Genomic DNA, 18,523 nt, shown 5'->3' on the forward strand with positions numbered 1-18,523 from the left:
TACTGACGCCACAGCAAAATTGACAACTCTTTGAACTCTGCATGGTCAAATGTTAATAAAATGCTTAGCTTACACCGTTTCTGTTATTTAGTGGGAAAAAAACATCAACAAACATATTTTCATAGTTCGTTCTTGTCTTCCAACATGCAGATCCCATTCCTTATACATGCTGTATTTGTTCCTTGTCAAGTTCATAGTATATTAAAAAAACAACAAATAATGATAGTTGCAAAATTACTTCTCGTAAAACTGACTCAAATTATCTTCCAAATTTACCTTGTTATTTTGTAATAACTCATCATTTTCCATGAATAAAAAAATACATACAGAAAAATGTATAGTTTATGCAAATAAACAGTGACCCTCAAACAGTTTTATTGTATTGTTGTTTTAAAGATTAAGAGGGGAAAATATTACTTATCTCTCTTTTGTCAACCTCCACAAAATAATTATGTCTAATTTTAAATGTGTAATATTGCGGAAAATAAAAAAAATAAAAAATTGTTTAATAAGATAAAACAAATAATATATGATGCATTTCTATTATTTCCATTTTATTTTAGCAATAATGTGATTTAAGGTGTTAACATTTGATTAAGTCGTGGTGTTCAAAAATTATTTAAAACGTTTCATGCGTTTAAAAAAAAGCCCCTTATTTCTTAGACACACGTAATGAACAAACATCCTTTGTTAGGGATATTTCACTACATTTCCCACAATTCCCTTTTAAGTGGCCACTGTGCTGGATGACAGCTATCCGGCGCCGAAACACCGATAGACACTCAGACGAAAGAACCATGGCGGCCACGGGTGGAGGGAAAATTAGAAGCAGGAGATATCATATCGCTTCTAAACCGTACGCCAAGAGTAAACAGGTAAATTAAGCCAAAGTTATCAAGTTAACTGTTTGTGCCGGTTGCTTTGTTGTAATCTTATTGACATTTATCCCTTCTACTTGTTATTGTTTTTTCCCCCCATCATCAAGACATTTTCTGGCCTGCTGTTAGCGCTCATGGCCTCCACGCGTTGATAGCATGCTCAGGAAATGCTAACAATCTAGCAGTTTGCTTTTAGATTAGCAAAGTCTGGCGTAACTGAACTGATCTGAACGGTTCTTTTTACGCTTAACATCGTTAATTGCTATTTGTTTGAACTTAAATACACGAGTTAGAGTGCGATTGTACTTTCTGGTGTAGTTCTTTAGTTCGTAGTTGTTGGCGAAGTTTGCCGAAAGCCCTGAAGTAAGATTTCTAGCATTAGCTAAAGCAGCTAATTCGAGCCGGAGAACTAGCTTCGCCGAGCGACGCATTGTTGTCTCGGTTCGTCTCATCTTTCCAAGTTAAAATGACACGATTGCGTTGCAGTACTTTATAAGTCTACATGTAAAAACAAGAAAGTAGATGCGGTTTACGGTATAGCATTCGAACGTTAGCTAAACGTCAGTTTAATTGCGCAGGGAACCTTTTCTGACTGTAGACCCACATGGTTGGTGATTGTGAAATAATTTACCCCCGTAGTCTACTATTAAAAAACCCCACTTATTTTTGTTTTACATTGTCATTGGGAGCATATGGTAGATTTTTGTTTTTGCCCTATAATTGTATTTCCCCAACAAATCGCAAGGCTGTGGGTCTAAGCCTTCAAGTGTTCTAGTGTTTTAAAACAATGTGCCAGTTGGTTCAATATTTCAATAACTGCATCATATACATGCACTTTCTGAAAACAGCAGAATACGTTCTGTTAGTTTATTTACTTATCTTTTGAAAGAATAATGGGTATATTTACCTGTCTTGGTTTTTTTAATTAAGAAATTAAAAGTAAATGCTTGTAAAATCTAATTATGTATTTGTTTTCCTTCTTTGGTTGATATATCTGCAGGTAATGTGAGAATCTGCACCAGGATGTTGAATATATTCATTCTGGCAACTCTATTAACATTGTTAATATTTATACATGAAATTGTAGTTATTATCATATACAGTCTGTATGGGTCTATTAGGTTTTTAGGGGGTACATTCCATTTACTCTAAAGGGGTTATAAGGCTGAGTATCCCTGTCAAATTCATAGATATATTCACTCTAGATTCACAAGTTTACTACTCAGTTCAATAAATGTAAACTTGTTTTTTGTTTCAATATTCAGACTCATTTTAATTATAAATATTAATAGATTATATCTAAACAGAATGATATTTTCTTTAACAGATTAGGATGCTAAAAGATGCTAACATTGAAAACGTAAAATAATAAAAAACGTTTGTCCTTGAAAACAAACAGAAAACTATCTTTAAAAAAACAAGCAAACATAGAACTGATTGAATCTCTGCACAACATCTTTCAAGAGTAAATGGTTTTGAAACTATTTTTTTTAACCTATACCTAGTAATAATTGTAGATTTAGGGCTAAAGAAAACCCCAAACTGCCTAATGCTTGATTAAAAGGATATTTTTTCACTTTAATGTTTTGTATTTTGTAGACATTGACGGCTCCTAAAAGGCTATTTATTTATGTCAATATTATTACAGGGATTATATCCTGTATCTACTTGGGGCTCAACATTTCATGATTAAAATATATTTATTTTGATACAGTTGCATCAGTTAATGTGCACAACTCACAATCTATTTGTGCACATTAACTGATGCAACTGTATCAAACACAGATTTCCAACTATTCTAACGTTTTAACAGAATACAGGCTGTGTATGCAAAATTGCCCTGAGGCACATGTTGTCGCAAAACTACTGGGACTATTGATTTATTCTTTCTAGGATTTTGATCGTATCTTTGGTCACTGTTTTCGTACTTGTCAACTGGGATACGAAAAACTAAAACATAAATGGTACAAATATGTTGAGGATTTTACATTTGCTTTTGTGAGGTGATTTATTCTGAAGTTCCTAGTAAAGCCCTGACTTGTGGAGTCATTTCATGCTCTGTAAAGCATTTATTTATTTTCCTCTTACTCATGTCATATTTTTTTAATGCGTTCTTTTTTTCTGTAGCAGACAGGCCTCATCAGTAGAGTCACAGATACAGTTAGAAGCATCGTTCCTTCCTGGCTGCAGAAATATTTCAAAAATGGAGATTCATCTGAAGGAGGGGAGTTGCTGCAAGGTTCAGACCAGAACTGCCAGCTGCCGCCTCCTTCTCCCAAAAGCAGCGAAGAAGCGCGTCCTCCTCTTGATGGACGCAACTCCCCAGAGCCAAGCACTAGTACCACAGGTAAAGAACTGTTTTCCGGAATTTTCTCAAGATGTACTTGGTATAACACAATGCTCACATGTAGCTTCTCTTCCGTTTGCACAGAGCCCTCCACTAGTCGTTCAGCCTTGAATTTTCAGGACAATGTGCTGTCTCGACCTCCTCTGAGTCGTACACACCTTCATTTAGCTCCACTGGAGACTTCTTCCCCCACCTTTGGAGGTTCCAGCAACCTTTTCTCCCAGCCTTCCACCTCCTCAGCCCCTGGACCCTTTTCCACCGGCTTTTCTTTGGTTAAAGAAATCAAAGACAACCTCTCTCAGCATGAAGATGATAACATCTCCACTACAAGTGGATTTTCTTCCCGTGCATCGGACAAAGGTAGAAAAATTCAAAACATTTGGATGTTGTTGATTTTTTTTCAATCTTAAACTGTATTCCTAATAAATTTGTACATAAATACAGATCTCAGTCTTTTAATGATTAAAAAAAAAGAGCTGAACGGTTGCACATCATATTCGTCTCCTAACAACATATCAATGAATTTACTGGAATTGACTCACACCTCCAAAAAATCTTTGTTTTCTTTCCTTTTACCCTCAGATGTTCCCACTTCCAAAACTGCATCACTTCCTCTTCTTTGGTCTCCAGAGATGGAAAGAACAAACTCTGGACCTCAGCCATCTCAGTCTAGTTTGAAAAAGCCGTCTTTTAACCTGTCAGTCTTTGGCACCTCTTCTAATGTGAGTATATTCCTGTTTATAACAGGCAAATTGTTTAGACAGCTACCAGGTTACTAAAACTAGTATGTCTTATTTGATCACCTGTAAGTTGTTTGAATATATAAAACAGAAAGGGGATATTTTATTCCCAAGAGCTTGTGTGTTAGAAATAAAAAAAAAATGTATGGATTTAAGCAAATTTAAAAAGCTCAAAATAGGATGGCTGGAACGCTGGATCTGAGTATTTACTAAGCTGCGGCTCTTGTGGGCTGTTTCCAGTCCCAAAAGAATCTTGTTTGATTTGAGTGGCGTCTTTTATGCATTCATGTATTTTACCACATCTTTAGGAAAATTAAGCCAAAGCCTTTTTTTTTTAACTGAATTTAACCTGGAAAAAAAATGTATAAACAATCTTCATCATTTTTTTGTGGTAGTCAGAGAAGCTGCTGACTCCTGAATCTGCGCCAACAATGAACATTTTAAGGAATATTGCAAGAAGGTGGTTTAGTCTGAGCTGTTACACTTTCTGTTGCATCTTGTGGATTGCTTAGTGTGTTTGTGCACATTGCATACAAGTCCTATCCACCTCTTTGCTTAAAGGATCTGCTGCTAACATCTTGGTGTCAGGATACCCAAGCGCATCTTTTTGGCACAAGCTGAAGGCCTTTTTTGCTGCAAAAGAGGGGATCAACTCAATGTGAGGCAGCTGGATCTTAATATATGGCCGATAGGTGTCTATGGTCCTTCATACATGAAATGCTTTGTATGACTTTGGCCTGTTCTGTCCGTCAAGCAGGAAAAAAAGAAGTGCAAATTTCCCCGATTTGACATTTAAAGACGTTAGTCTAAATTTAAAATTAATTCAGCAATTTTTTTTACCTTAATCATCAAGTCAAACACTAGGCATTCTTAAAAAAGCTCTGCCTGATGCATGTTAGGATGTGTCACATGACAATTGAAGATAACTCTGTCAAAACAAAATATTTACTAAAACTCTGTGGGTGTTCTTGTCATGCAATGGTGCAATAACTTTACCTACAGTGTTTGTTTGTTTTGAAGTCCTGCTGAATGTTGCAAGAGTCTGCTTGTCCTGTTTGTTAGGTTTTTTGTGTTCTCACACAGATTGAAGAACTAACAAAAAATAGGTGCATATTTAGGAAGACTTTTTGGTTTTAAATGTGTTTCAAAAATATTTTGACTAAAGTAAGTTAAATTGTTTTTTTCCAGTCAACGTTAAGCAGCTCAGTGCTGAACTCTAGCCAGCTCGGAGATTCACCTTTCTACCCAGGGAAGACCACATATGGTGGGGCAGCTGCAGTGAGGAGCTCCCGCAGTCGTCCTGGAACACCTTACCAGGTGAGCTATAAGGTTTAAACGTGTAGACAAACACACTATAGTCAGTATTTTTGAGTGATAAATTGACTAAAATGGGTCATCTGGCATGCAGGCTCCAGTGAGAAGGCAGATCAAGGCTAGGCCTGCTGGGGCACAGCCCTGTGGTGTGACCAGTGCTACCGCTAGACGAATCCTGCAGTCTTTAGAGCGCATGTCAAGTCCACTGGCTGTGAGTTCACAAACACTTCAAAACTGAACTGTCAAAGTTTGGGTTAAAAGTATAGCCATTTAAGAAATATGTAGTGTTGCCTTGGTAATTATTTCTTATAAAATATATGTTTTACTCTGCTAAATCTTTTGTTTCCATCCATCCTAATCTAAAGGATGCCAGGAGAATCCCAGCAGCTTCATCCAACCCGTCACCAGTAAGTCTTCATAGTAAATCTCAATTTGCTGCGGGTCTGAATGATCTCATTTTAGAGGGTGGTTCATCTTAATTTAATAGTTACATTTATTCCGTAGCTTGCATGTGGTCTGCTCCTCCGGGTTTCATTTCGAACAAATGAGAATGATTTGTCTACACACAGGCTGTATTGGGACAAGTAGAAGTATTCTAACTAACTTGTTTGATGTCCAACTTTTCACTACAGCATTTTACACAACAACAACACATGGAAACATCAGTAAAAATGAGAAGTTTAGTAAGGTATAAGATGGTTAGAACAGATGAAAGAGTTTAAATAAGTATTTCGGAACATTTCAGAGAAGAGTGACTCGAATCATAAATAATTCCTTCTGATAGTTTGCTGAGATCCCCCAACTCTAGATTGTCTTCACAGTTTGTACTGTTTATAATGCATTTATTGAAATAGTTATAATATGAGTCTGAAAAAATCACCTCAATTTTTTCCCTCCTTTTTTTTTTACAGTCAATGGATGGGATGAACATGGATATGTCGAATGATCAGGCAAAAAGGAAACGGGTATGTTTCAGGTTAAATATGTTTACATGTTTTTAGTTGTGTTTGACCTTGTGGTTTTCTATTGTTCATGTTAAATACTGCTAGTCTTTATCATGGATGATACACGGCTGTGGGTCTTGTTGGTCAGTTCCTGCTTTCTTTAACACTCGCTGCGTTTTCTTTTACGGCTTCTCCTTTGCTTGTTGGCTTTCACAACTCTTCTGGACAGACTTTTCTTCAGCTGTGTAGTCTTCTCGTGTGCGCTTGTATGCTATATGAGCTGTTAGCCAAACTGTGAGGCACTGCGACATGCATTTGGCTCATGGAACTGTGCGTCTATTGTTGAACTGTGTCAGCTGTCGAGTCATTAATAAGGTCAGGCCCTCACAGTTGTGACAACTGTTCTGCAGTGGATAAAAAATACATATACTTACAGGCTGGCAGCAGATTTTTAAAAGGCTTTGAAAAATCAAAAAAACAATGTTATATACATTTTAAAAGATGGGTCTTGTTGGTTTTCAGTAAAATATGATCTTTTTGTGATTGAAGAAATCAAATTATTGTTTGGATCGTGTCTGATTCTCAGCAGCTAGATCTCTAAGTTACGCATGTCAGTCTGTGAAAATGGAAAAATGAAACCTGAAGAGGAAAAGCTTAGAACTTGTTTATTTTTGTGCTCCTATGTCGAAAATCTGTAAGACGCAGATAACGCTGATTGCTAAAGGTGCTTAAAATTTTCCACTTGTTTTGAATAGGGCTGGGCAATAAGGCTTTGCAATATTGTGATTTTCTTTGTCATTAACCCAGATACCCATTAAATATCAGTGTTATGAAGTATTTTTTTAAATGCCATATAAATGTCAAAGTGACATTGTTCACAAAACATGAACAATTAAGTTTTTTTTAAACAAAAGATTTTGTATTTTTGAGCTACTCGCATGCTTGAACCAAAACAAAACAGTTTGTCCACCTGATGTGACTGAGCCCTCGGGGATCTTTGAAAACAAAACTATTTACAACAATTTGGAACAAAAGGCCATTTAAAGACCCACTCCAATGAAAATCCGGGAAAATGTTTTGTTTTTTGTGGCATTTTTGTCACGATGGAGGACGTGCATGAAGAAAAGTAAGCTTAAAATTGGGTTTCTGAGGGAAGCAGGAGCAGAACAATAAATACCGTAGTAGTGTTGTTGTAGGTGGTACAGATGGTGGCCACAAGCTCCCTGCTCTGCTCCTTTTTTGATGCATTGAAAACGGTACGGCTGGATAGCTTCAATATTGCTCCCCATTTTTAATGCACTGGTAATGTTAGGTTGGGGTTGTGGGGGGGCTTTAAACTAGTGGGAGAGTGTAAACAAAGGTATGATGGTGGGCAGGTTTGGCTTACTCTATGCCCACAGTCCCGCCCCCACATCAGAGGTGAATTTCTTGAGCTCCTGCCGCTCTGCAGAAGCTATGTCCTTGAAAATACCCAGTTTTTTTTTTTATTTTGCTTAAAACTGAGTACGCTTTTCCAAAAGATAATTGGAGTGGGACTTTAAAGCATTTCAAAATAAAGGGCATGGTAATAGATTATTTAATAGATTTGAAAAAGCCTCGATTTTGACAAACGGAATGCCTCAAAAACTCACAAACGCTAAAGGCAAAAAAATCAATAAATCAAAGTGTACTTTTTCCTTGTTTATGTTTGAAATACTAAAATAAAACTATTTCCTTGTGTCTAACACATTGAGTTGAGTCTACCAATGAAGAGGTCAGAACTATTTAGTAACATTTTCCTTTGTCAATTGAGATTTGACCACATAAATGAGAAGTGCTCCTCTTGTTATAGATGATAACATTTTAAGTAAATGGTTAAGTCTGTGCTTCAGCTGCCTTGTGTGTTGTTTTTACCATAAACCTTGCAGACACAAATCCACCTACAGGAAATTGAACATAAATATAGATGGGCAATCTCTTCAACAGGTGGACTCGATCAAATTTCTTGGAATCCACATAGATCAATTTATAAATTTTAAAAAACACATAGATGAACTAGTTAAAAAATTATCCAAACTTGTTGGTTTATTCTATAAGATTCGGCACATCCTCCCATCAGATGCATTGCTAACATTGTACAGATCCCTGTTTGAGCCCCACCTGAATTACTGTAACATCATATGGAATAACACATATTCTACCTACACGGCAAAACTCCTGATTACACAAAAGAAAGCAATAAGAGCAATAACCTGGTCCACGCCAAATTCCCCAACGGATCCACTCTTCCACAGATACAGCCTCCTTAAGTTACCGGAACTCAACACGTATCATAATGCATGCACAATGTACAGTGTTGTTAATAAATTAAATAGTCGTTTGTGTGACCTCATACCACTTTTTTTGCCCTCTTATCACCATGACACCAGGGGAAAGCATATGCTAAAAGGCAAAAACAGAAAATTAAAATGTACAAGCTTCTCTGTCTGTATTAGAGGTCCACAAACTTGGAATATTTTAGAAAATGACGTTAAACAGTCTGCAACAATGTACATGTTTAAAAGGAAACTGAAATTGTTATTATTGTCAACATACTGTGAAAATGCTGCTCCAACCGAAACCATCTATTAACGTGTTTGTGATTTCTTTCTGTCTGTTGACACTTATATGGCCACACGCCAGAGTTTATGTTGTTCAAATTCATTGTCCCTATTGTCAAACACTTTCCACTATATCACCATCATTTCTCGCATTCTATTAGTATATTTTATTTATGAAATTATTTTCTTTTCTTTTCTTTTCCTTCCGCCACTTATCTTTTGTATTTTTATGCTTGTCTAAAATGCTGGACCCCTAATAATAAGCAGCTGCTTCTGGGATGTCCATTTTTTCCACATTCTGTATTGTGAGATTTGTTGCTTTCGACGCATTGTGGAAAAAAAAAAATAAAAAAAAAAAATAGATATTCACATTTTAACATAATGAAGTGTAAAATCATCCATCCCATCATTCACTTGTCTTTTAAAACACACAGATTACCTTTATGCTCATGCCTTTTCTCAATGAAACTCGTGTCCTCGTCCCTTGATGGGATAACATACAGGACATTTCTAAATGGGTGCTGTCAGTGGGACTGACAAGAACACAACTATGGAAATTACATGTAAATGCTTTTGGATTTTTAATGCAGCATCTGTTTTTTTTTTTCATAATGTTGATGGTATGCTTATTTCATAGACTGCACACCAATCATTTCATAACAAACCAATATTCTAAATATTGCCCATCCCTAGTTCTTTAGATATTTTCATATTTCGTACTACAACAGTGTTGTTTGTTGTTGTTTTTTAACATAAAAAATATTTTTTTTAGCATTTGCTGTTTTATTCTCTCATTAACCTTTGAACACTTGGTCTAAATTCAAATTTTAGGCAGTCTTCTACTGCTTATTAATGGTCTAAATTTTAATTATTTAAATCCTCCAAATAAAACTATATTTATTGAAAGCCTGAATCCTTTTTAGTTCATTTAAATCAACTTTATTAAATCCAGCTTGTTGAGTCCTCGTTGGAAAATGTTTGTCAGATTCTAAAAGGAAGAGTTATTTTAAGAAATGTTCCTGTGATTCACCGACTGAATAGATCTGCAGGAATGGATTTAATAAACCTTAAGAGCTGACGCTCTTTTAATCAATATGTGCACCCAAACACGTATCTACAGCAACAATGAAACATTGCAACCTTTTTATTCCTTGCCACTAATTTTGGCCTCTTTTTTGCATATTAGATGGACTTGCCCTTCCCTCCGGTGCAGAAGCTTGTGGTTCCTGTGACCGCTTCTGTTTCAGGAAATCGATCCGTGTCCTTCAAACCAACTTTGACACCTGGAGGGTTTAGAACTCTGAGCAGGAGCACAAGGGACAAAACGGTTAGTTGCACAAATTTGTTTACTATAAACACAAATGATGTCAGTTATACAGAACTAAAAGTATCATCAGAATATTTATGTGTGTAATTTCGCTTTGTCTTTTTTTCTCGCAGCCCACAAGACAATCACCTCAACTACCTGAAGAAAGCCCAGGTCCTTCTCAAAGGTAAAACATGTTTTAACTGCTTTCTGTTGCCCTTTTGGTCCTTCTTGTTTCCTGTTTCATTAAATTGAATTATTTCTTTTTGTTCGGTAGCACAAGAAGTCTTAGTGGGGCTGTCTACCCTCTGTCCAGCACCCCTGCACCTTCCAGTGTGAGCTCTGGAGGGGGCAAGATCAAGAGGGAGAGAACCACAGCTCGGCCCTCCAAGCGAACCGAAGACGATGAGGCAAGTTCAGTTTCTCAATTTAAAGTATCATGTGTCCAATAATAATAATAACTAGAAAATAGAAATCAGTGAGTAAATACTTTGCTTTCTTGGCTCAAGGTGGCTGAGGTGCCAAACCTGCCTGCCATTTCTTTGCCCATTGGAGGGTCGGCCTTGCCTAGCTTCAGCTTTTCTACTCCCCTGCCTCCTCCCACCACCTCCACTTCTGTTACCTCCTCTCCTGAGATCACAGTGGCCACTCCTGCGAAGGAGATGCCCCCCAATAAGGTTTGTCTCAAAACTCCATAATTTCCTTGGAACCACACCGAGAAGCCTAACAAAAATCCTTTATCTCCCAGGATCCACCAAAGGCCTTGACACCACCGTGTGTACCTTTCACATTCTCCTCACCCATAGTCAAAGCCACTGCTGCTAGCCCACCCTCCTATTCCTCCTCTGTGAGTAAAAATATACTTCTTTCAGTTTTCAGAGAACATCAGCTCAATAGGTGACCTATTTTGTCTCGTCTTTGTAGCCTGGTTTTACTTTCAGCGCGCCTGTAGCAAAGCTGGGCCCCTCCATGTCAAACGGAAGTCTTTCTGCTCCCATCGCTGTGGCTGGTAGGAAACCTGCCCACACTTCGATTAGTTTGTGGTATGGGTTGAGCTTTGGACTTTAGTTTCGGTCTGTTTTTGTATTTAACAGTGAAGCCCGTAACAAGCAACAAGACAGAAGACTTTGATGGACCCTTCAAACCAGCCAAGACACTGAAGCAAGGCAGTGTGCTGGATCTGCTCAAGTCCCCTGGTCTGAATCTTTGTGTGTGCATGCGTTTTATATAGTGTGTAATAACAACATAGTAATATGCTAATGTTTGTCTTTGTCCATAGTGCTAGCATATTTTAACCCTTTAAAACCGGAGCTTTAGCTCCAGTTACCGTAACTACTTGACCATTTGAGCAATAATCGTAATTTCAACAAATTCTGAATTGGAGAAAGGCACATTTGCACCAATATGCAACGTTATACTGATATGTAACACTTGACTACCGTAACTGTTGCTTATTGGCAAAAAGGTGCTTTTCACGCATCAGAATCCGTAAGAATTGTGCCAACTGTTTAATTGGTCGTAGAATGACGATAGTTTAGGGAGTGTGTTATTTGCCTTTCAGCGGTGACAGTTCCGGTATTAACCTATTAAAAGTACCTTCACACCAGTGCTTTTCTCTTCTCAGCCTTTGTTAAATTATCAAACATGACGAAGAAGAAGTTAGAAAAATAATTAGTAACTGTTGGATAGCAGCAGAAACCACTTAGAAATGACCATTTTAAAATGGTTTGGCTTTATTTTTTTATAATGTGTGTTTTATTATGTTTATTATTATAATTATTACTTGTATTATTACATTTTTCATTTTTTTAATTGCTAATATTAGTATAAATAATATGTTAAACGTTCCAAACTCTAATTCCTAAGTTCTCTGTTCCTTCCAGGTTTTGCTTCCTCTGTTACTTCGGTTTCTCCCAGGACCATCACCACTTCCCAGCAGGAATCTCCTCAGTCCACTGCCTCCCCCTCCTCTACAACTACAGCCTCTTCATCCTCATCTTCATCAACAGGGTTTAGTAATTTGTTTAAAGCTCCAGAAGGCTGGAGCTGTGATGTGTGCTTAGTTCAGAACAAACAATCAAATTTAAAGTGCGTGTGTTGTATGGCCCCCAAACCCAACCTCTCATCCAAACCTACGGACAGTAAACCTTCACCCTCCGCGCCTGTTAGGGTGGAGAACAGCAGCGCAAGCACCGCCCCCACCACTACAACCACCACTGGTTTTGGTACAATGTTCTCCAAGCCTGCAGGAACCTGGGACTGCGACACGTGTCTCGTTGTGAACAAGCCTGATGCGGTGAAGTGTGTGGCCTGTGAAACGGCCAAGCCTGGGACCGGGCTCAAACCCTCCCTGACTTTTTCCTCTGCGTTTACAACCGTTAAGACGCCACCTGCATCCACAGCCCCTGTTTCCACTGGTGCTGGTGGGTTAGGAGAGAAATTCAAAAAACCTGAGGGAGCTTGGGAGTGTGACACGTGTTTGGTACAGAACAAAGCAGAAGACCTTAAGTGTGTAACCTGTACTGCTGCTAAACCAGGTAAAGAAATCTCACTGAATTAATTTAGAACCTTTTTTTATGTCAAAGGAAGAATCTTAAAGAAAAACTGTTTTGGTGACTATACTGTTGTTCCTCCAACTGCCTCACAGGTGCTTCAACAGAGCCTTCCTCCTACTCATCATCATCATCAAGCAGTGCCCCACTGTTTGGATTGGCAGACAAGTTCAAGCAGCCAGAAGGATCATGGGAGTGTGACGTCTGCTGTGTGCAGAATAAGGCTGCAGATGTGAAGTGTGTTGCCTGTCAAGCAGTGAAACCTGGCTCCAACGTAGAAGCCAAAGGTAAAAATCTCAATTTAAAACTGAGAGAATGCTTTTTTGTTTTTGTTTTTCTAAGATAAGTTTGTGAAATTCTTGGTATTTAGAGGAAGAATTTATGTTGCACCACCCAGCTTTTTGTAGGGTGATGTGTTTCTGTTGCATCTCATCCAAGACGATTAATACAGGTTTCATTCTGTCTTCTCAGCCTTTAGTTCATCTTTTGGCACCTTGTCTGGTGCAACATCAGGATCCTCTACTTCAAACTCTTCTTCTACCTTTGGAGGTTTTAAGTTTGGCACGTCAGACACCACATCTGGATCTGGATCTGCATCTGCAAGCTTTAAGTTTGGAACTTTGCCGTCTTCTTCCTCATCCTCCCCATCGGTTGGATTCAAATTTGGGGTCCAGTTTGGAAACTCCTCATCAGAGACGTCTTCAAAAGAAGCGGCTGCCTCATCAGGGTTTAAGTTTGGCACCTCCTCTGGGGGTTTTAAATTTGGGACTTCCTGTAGCGATGACAAAAAGTCTGACCAGCCTGCCTCAGATCCTGCTTTCAAGTTTGGAGCGAGTGGTGGGCCCGTATTTGGAAGTGCAACATCTAGCACAGAAGGCAGCTCTCCTAAGGGGGGGTTCACCTTTGGACTGTCAAAACCTAAAGATGAAACATCCGAAACCACTCCTCCTTGTTCCTCGCAGGACAAAGTTAACATTCCTGCATCATCAAATCACACCACAACAGAAAACGTAACTACAACCAGTGCCACAACAACCAAGACATCGTCTGTATTTCAGAGATTAGGTGAACCAAGCCTAGCAACCAACACGTCCAAAACACCGCCTACATTTGGATCATTACAGGCAGGCAAAGAGCCAGCGGCTCTCACTTTTGCCTTCGGAAAGCCAGAGGAGAAGAAAGAATCAAATGCCTCTGCAGCTCCGCCAAACTTTGTGTTCGGAGGTGCCACCAAGGAAAAAGAAACTCCACCTGCTGCAGCTCCTGCAGGAGGTTTTACCTTCGGAAAGACCGGAGGTTCAACAGAACAACCTCCACCTGCTTATTCGTTTGGAAAGTCTGCAGACAAGAGTGAACAATCCACTTCAGAGGCACCAAAGCCCACATTCAGCTTTGGACAAAGTGCTGCAGGTAGTTTTTTATTTTTTTTAATACTTTTTTTTAACAAAGTCATAGGGTTGCTATGTCTTTAGAATATTCTTTGTGGACTAGTTAAACAAAATGTAGCTTAATCTTCATAATTTTAAGTAATTGAATTTAATTTGCTTTGAAACTATGACCATAACCTAAAGTTTTTATCTTTTTTTTTTTTTTAATTTACTGTTTGTTCCTCCCTGACTCTGACATTAGTTTTTTTTTTTTAACAGATTCTGCTCCTCCTCCAAAACAAGCATTTTCTTTCATGGCAAGTAATCCCAACAGCACCGCCTCATCCACCCCAACTGCTGCCCCAACTTTATTCAGCGCCACTGCTGGCAACAGTAACAGCACCACTCCGGCTCCCTCAGCACCCCCCAGCTCTTTCCTGTTTGGACAGCCCCCCACAACCACCAGTGACACTGCTCCAGCAAAACCCTTCCTCTTTGGCAACAGCCAGGAGCAGCCGCCTGCTTCATCAGGTGCTCCGGTGAACTCGGCGCCGGCTCAGCCGTTTATCTTTGGCGCTTCAGCTGCACCTACTGCTGCGTCTGCTTCCTCCTTTGGGTTTGGAACAACAGCGTCCTCTGCTGCGTCCACATCAGGTTTGCAGGTTCAACTGTTTCAAAGTAAACTACAATAGGAATTCCTCTAAGGAAATGGTGTTTGATAAAGCCATGTAATTTTTTATTCATTTTGTCGCTGTTGCTATGAAAGATTTCTCTTCTGAGTCAAAAGCCATGAAGCCGGTCGGTTGCAGTGCCAGCTTTAATATGGCTTGAGGTGGAAATTCTGAAGTTATTGATCACCAAGTTTCATACAATTGCCTTTTAGTAGGTCTTGAGACGTGGACCTTCAAAGGTTTTTTTCTAATGTAGCTGAATAAACTCAAGTGGTTGCATCTTGATAGCCTATATTATTTTGGTCTAGCAAATCAAAAACTTGGCAGAGTAAAACATAAGAAAGATGGATAACAAAATCAGATTTCTATCAGCAATCATGAGTCTTTTAATGAGTTATATGTGTTTTTGTTCTTATATTTTTACATTCTTAATGATTATTTAGAGTTTAACTTATGTCTGTTTTTTGTGTTGTAGCGCCATCTGCTGCTCCCTCCCCCTTCGCATTCAGTTCTGCCCCCTCTGGTGGTTTTGGAGACAACCAGACTCCTTCGTTTGGGTCCACTTTTGCATCTCCTTTCCCGGCCACGCCTTCCCAGGCACCACCAGCCTTTGGGGCCAAACCCAATGCCGCTCCTGCTTTTGGCCAGCAGACCAACTCCACAGCTGTTTTTGGGACTTCTGTGAATGCTGCTCCAAGTGAGATACATAGACAGTGTAACCATTAAGACTGAAGTGAAAAGCTGCTTTTACATGTCAATCATGCTATGCTCTGCAGCAGACTACAGGTGTTAACTTTGATGCTTTTCCATCAGGCGGAGGAGGCTTCCAGTTTGGAGGAGCCAGTGCATTTGGCTCCACAAACAACGCTGCCCCTGGTGTGTTTACTTTTGGGGTGGGGGCTGCAGCTTCAGCAGCACCTCCTGCCAACTCCTCCATCGCCCCACAGTCGGGAGCAGCTGGCGGTGGATTCAACTTTTCACAGTCTCCTGCATTCAATATTGGGTATGCCGCTCAGTTTCCACCTATCTGCAGTTAAATTTAGGTATATTTTAACTTTGTTCACATCACAGATAGTGATGCAGTTACAGCAATGTTGCATTTTTGTCCCAAAGAAATGTCTACGATTACACAGACTTGATGGTTTTGAAACCGATGGGTATACAAAACGAAGTATTAACATCTTTTCCCAATGCTGTAAATTATTTTGGGGGGCTGAGCTAATCTAATGTCTAATAAATGGAAAAAATGTACAATAACATCATTCTTAGCATAAAGTAATAGGTCAAAATAATCTAATAAACATTTTAATGCAATGTGCACAATACTTTTTTTTTTACCTGATCTGCATTTTTTGCCTTTTTTAGGTCAACAAAGTTCTCCTCTCCATCTCCAGCTGTGACGCCAACGATCGCCGGGCGCAAGATCAAGACTGCAGTGCGCCGCCGCAAATAGAACCACACGGTCTTAACAGGACAGAACGCTTGACTGTGACTTGACTGTGTCCCCACTGGACTCTGGACAGTCAGGAACATGGATGATGCTTGGCATTTGGAAAAGGCCCGATGCGTTTATCTGCAGCAGGCTCATCTGGGTATTGACAGTTTTTTCTCTTATAGACCAGAGCTATTAATGTGTGACATTAAAAATACATCTACGTTTGACTGACCCTTGACCTTGACTTGAGACACAAGCAAACACCCCTTGATCGACATGAAGATCCAACCAAACAGGCATATCTATATTTTAGACACCGGCAAATGTCTGCTAGACTTTAGGCATGACTTTCCGTAATAAAATTACAAAAGCAAAAAAACTGCAAATATAGTCCGAGTGAAAATTATATTAAGTATGGGTGATTAGATTTTGATCTGTGAAATGCACATGAGCAGTAAGAGCTGGTAAATCTCCAGTGGTTGTCCTAATCAGAGGTGCAGTGTGCTGTATGTACAGGAATGAGCGTGTTGGCTATACATTGAATGCAGAGTGCTTGTTTTTCTTTTCCCATTTCTGTACAGACCTGCTGTGTGTTTGGTCTCTTTGTACAAGCTGAGGCTGAGTGTTGGTTTATGTTTGAAAGCTGAACGACCGTTATCACTTGGGCTGCCAGCCGGCGCCGCCACAGGTGAACCAAGCAAATGAATGTTAAAAAACAAAAATGGGAGGAAGGAAGGAGGACGGGGTTTGGGAGCTGGGAAGATGCTTCCATGCACTGTGGAGGATTTACTGGACTGGAGGCTTATGTAAATGCATAGTTCCTTAATTCATGTTTAATTTTTCTCTGATTTTTCTCCACAAAGTCTGATTTTGTTCGTGCTTTCCCGTCTACCTAAATCCCTCCCTCCCTCTTCCTAACTCCTAATTGTCTCCCTTTATCTCTGACCGTTTCTCCTTCTCTCTCTTAATTGGCCTTTGAATATTATAAAACCTGTAAATAGTAAAACGTTTTTTTAATCTGTGAAGTTGAATTTTTGTGTTATAATCTCCACGTTCAGCTTTTTTTTTTTTTTTTTGTCTTTAGGATTTATTTTGTAAATTCCTTTATTCAAAGTTGCCCGAATCCATTTAAAGGAGCTTAAATGCTAATTGGAGAGCCTTTGATGACTAAAGGCATATTGGCTTTTCTGATCCACTTTTGTTTGGACCAAAACCAGTATTGTACAAAGTATTTAGTATATATATTTTTCTATTGCGTGTTTAAATGGACTAGGGTGACTTTGGATGATGAGGAAGTCAGTTTAATTTTAAAGCCATGATTATTACTGAATGAGTAATACAAATGAAAACCATGGGTAATTACCATCAATAAAACTACAAAAAATATTCTGCTCTTTATTTCTATTTCGACTTTTTTTTTACAAGGTCTAAAAAAATGGACCAGTAGAGTGTCATAAACAAGGTTAACCATGAAACTCACAATGACAAACGACGGGAGTTTGTTGGCCGTATTTGGAGTTTTTTTTTTTCCTCCAAAAATAACTAAGGAATGAAATGATCAATTGATGCACAGGCAAAATTAAACTAAGGTGGCCAAAGAAGCAGCAAAGAGAAAATCAAAATTACAGATGTGTTCCTATTAATCACTTATTTATGATGGGAAGAAAAAAGGGCATTGTTTAATTTGGGGACCGGTAATTGAAATATGTATTGTTTACCCCTTGTGCTATCTTAGATGACCCCACCCTTACATTGACATGTTCTCCCTACCATGACAAAGGTGGATAAAGGTGGAAAGATTTCATGTAATCCATGGACACCAGTGAAGATCACAAATCATTGAATAAAAAAGGTTCAGAGCTCTGTCTAGTGGGTCTAGATGACCCAACTCCCAACGTTAAAGTGCCTAGGATAGCACAAGGGTTACCAAGCCTTTCGGTTCTGATTTTTAAAATAGTTTTAAATGTTTAATTTCAAAAATAAAAAAGGGAAATTAAGGTTTATCATTGGTATATTTACATTTGTGAAAATATTTGGCTAAAAATAATTTAAGTAAATCTATTGTCTAGAGTTCTCTGCCCTACTCGAATAATGCAATTTAAAAATGTATATAAATGATCACAATTCCCAGATAAAGCTATCATGAACAACTAACAAAGCAACACTTATCAAAAACTGTTGATACATGACTACGTGCTTGAGATCTTTTAACGTGGAGGTCAACAGGAAACCACGTCCTTCTCTTGACTGCCTCCAGCGGTCATTTGAAGAACCGCAACCAGCGTACTTCCTGGTTTGCCTTGAATGTAAGGCGTGGGACATGTTTATGACTAAAAAACAGCTCAACATTTTTATTTTCATAGTTTATGCTTTACATTTTAAAAGGATCT

The 18,523-nt window shown here is 38.7% G+C and overlaps 1 protein-coding gene across 2 annotated transcripts; it reads left to right on the plus strand.

The window, feature by feature from the left end:
* Window positions 1-715: 715 nt before the first annotated feature.
* nup153 (nucleoporin 153) lies at window positions 716-17,519 on the plus strand. 2 transcript variants are annotated; one of them, XM_011481269.4, is made up of 22 exons: window positions 716-875; window positions 3,009-3,225; window positions 3,310-3,585; window positions 3,808-3,947; window positions 5,154-5,282; window positions 5,374-5,490; window positions 5,645-5,686; window positions 6,191-6,244; window positions 9,989-10,129; window positions 10,243-10,295; window positions 10,386-10,518; window positions 10,618-10,785; window positions 10,857-10,955; window positions 11,033-11,117; window positions 11,203-11,304; window positions 11,992-12,645; window positions 12,756-12,947; window positions 13,132-14,070; window positions 14,307-14,681; window positions 15,174-15,395; window positions 15,512-15,701; window positions 16,064-17,519. In XM_011481269.4, exons 1-22 carry the CDS (start codon window positions 747-749, stop codon window positions 16,149-16,151), a joined length of 4,545 nt encoding a protein of 1,514 aa, XP_011479571.4. In that variant the 5' UTR covers window positions 716-746; the 3' UTR covers window positions 16,152-17,519. The 2 variants fall into 2 exon arrangements, with proteins under 2 accessions (XP_011479571.4, XP_011479570.2); XM_011481268.4 differs by having other exon boundaries at window positions 717-875; window positions 3,006-3,225.
* Window positions 17,520-18,523: the final 1,004 nt, after the last annotated feature.

Source organism: Oryzias latipes, chromosome 11 (genome assembly GCF_053564925.1).
Source record: "Oryzias latipes strain Hd-rR chromosome 11, Olatipes_Hd-rR_3.1".
NCBI classification, from domain to species: domain Eukaryota; kingdom Metazoa; phylum Chordata; class Actinopteri; order Beloniformes; family Adrianichthyidae; genus Oryzias; species Oryzias latipes.

What these genes read in the sequence shown, in the direction of transcription:
- nup153 (XM_011481268.4), top strand. Translation starts at nt 747, where the DNA reads ATGACAGCTATCCGGCGCCGAAACACCGATAGACACTCAGACGAAAGA. An exon ending in ATCAGGCAAAAAGGAAACGG is followed by an intron (nt 6,245 to 9,988) that starts GTATGTTTCAGG and finishes TTTGCATATTAG; the next exon opens with ATGGACTTGCCCTTCCCTCC. An exon ending in AGCGAACCGAAGACGATGAG is followed by an intron (nt 10,519 to 10,617) that starts GCAAGTTCAGTT and finishes TCTTGGCTCAAG; the next exon opens with GTGGCTGAGGTGCCAAACCT.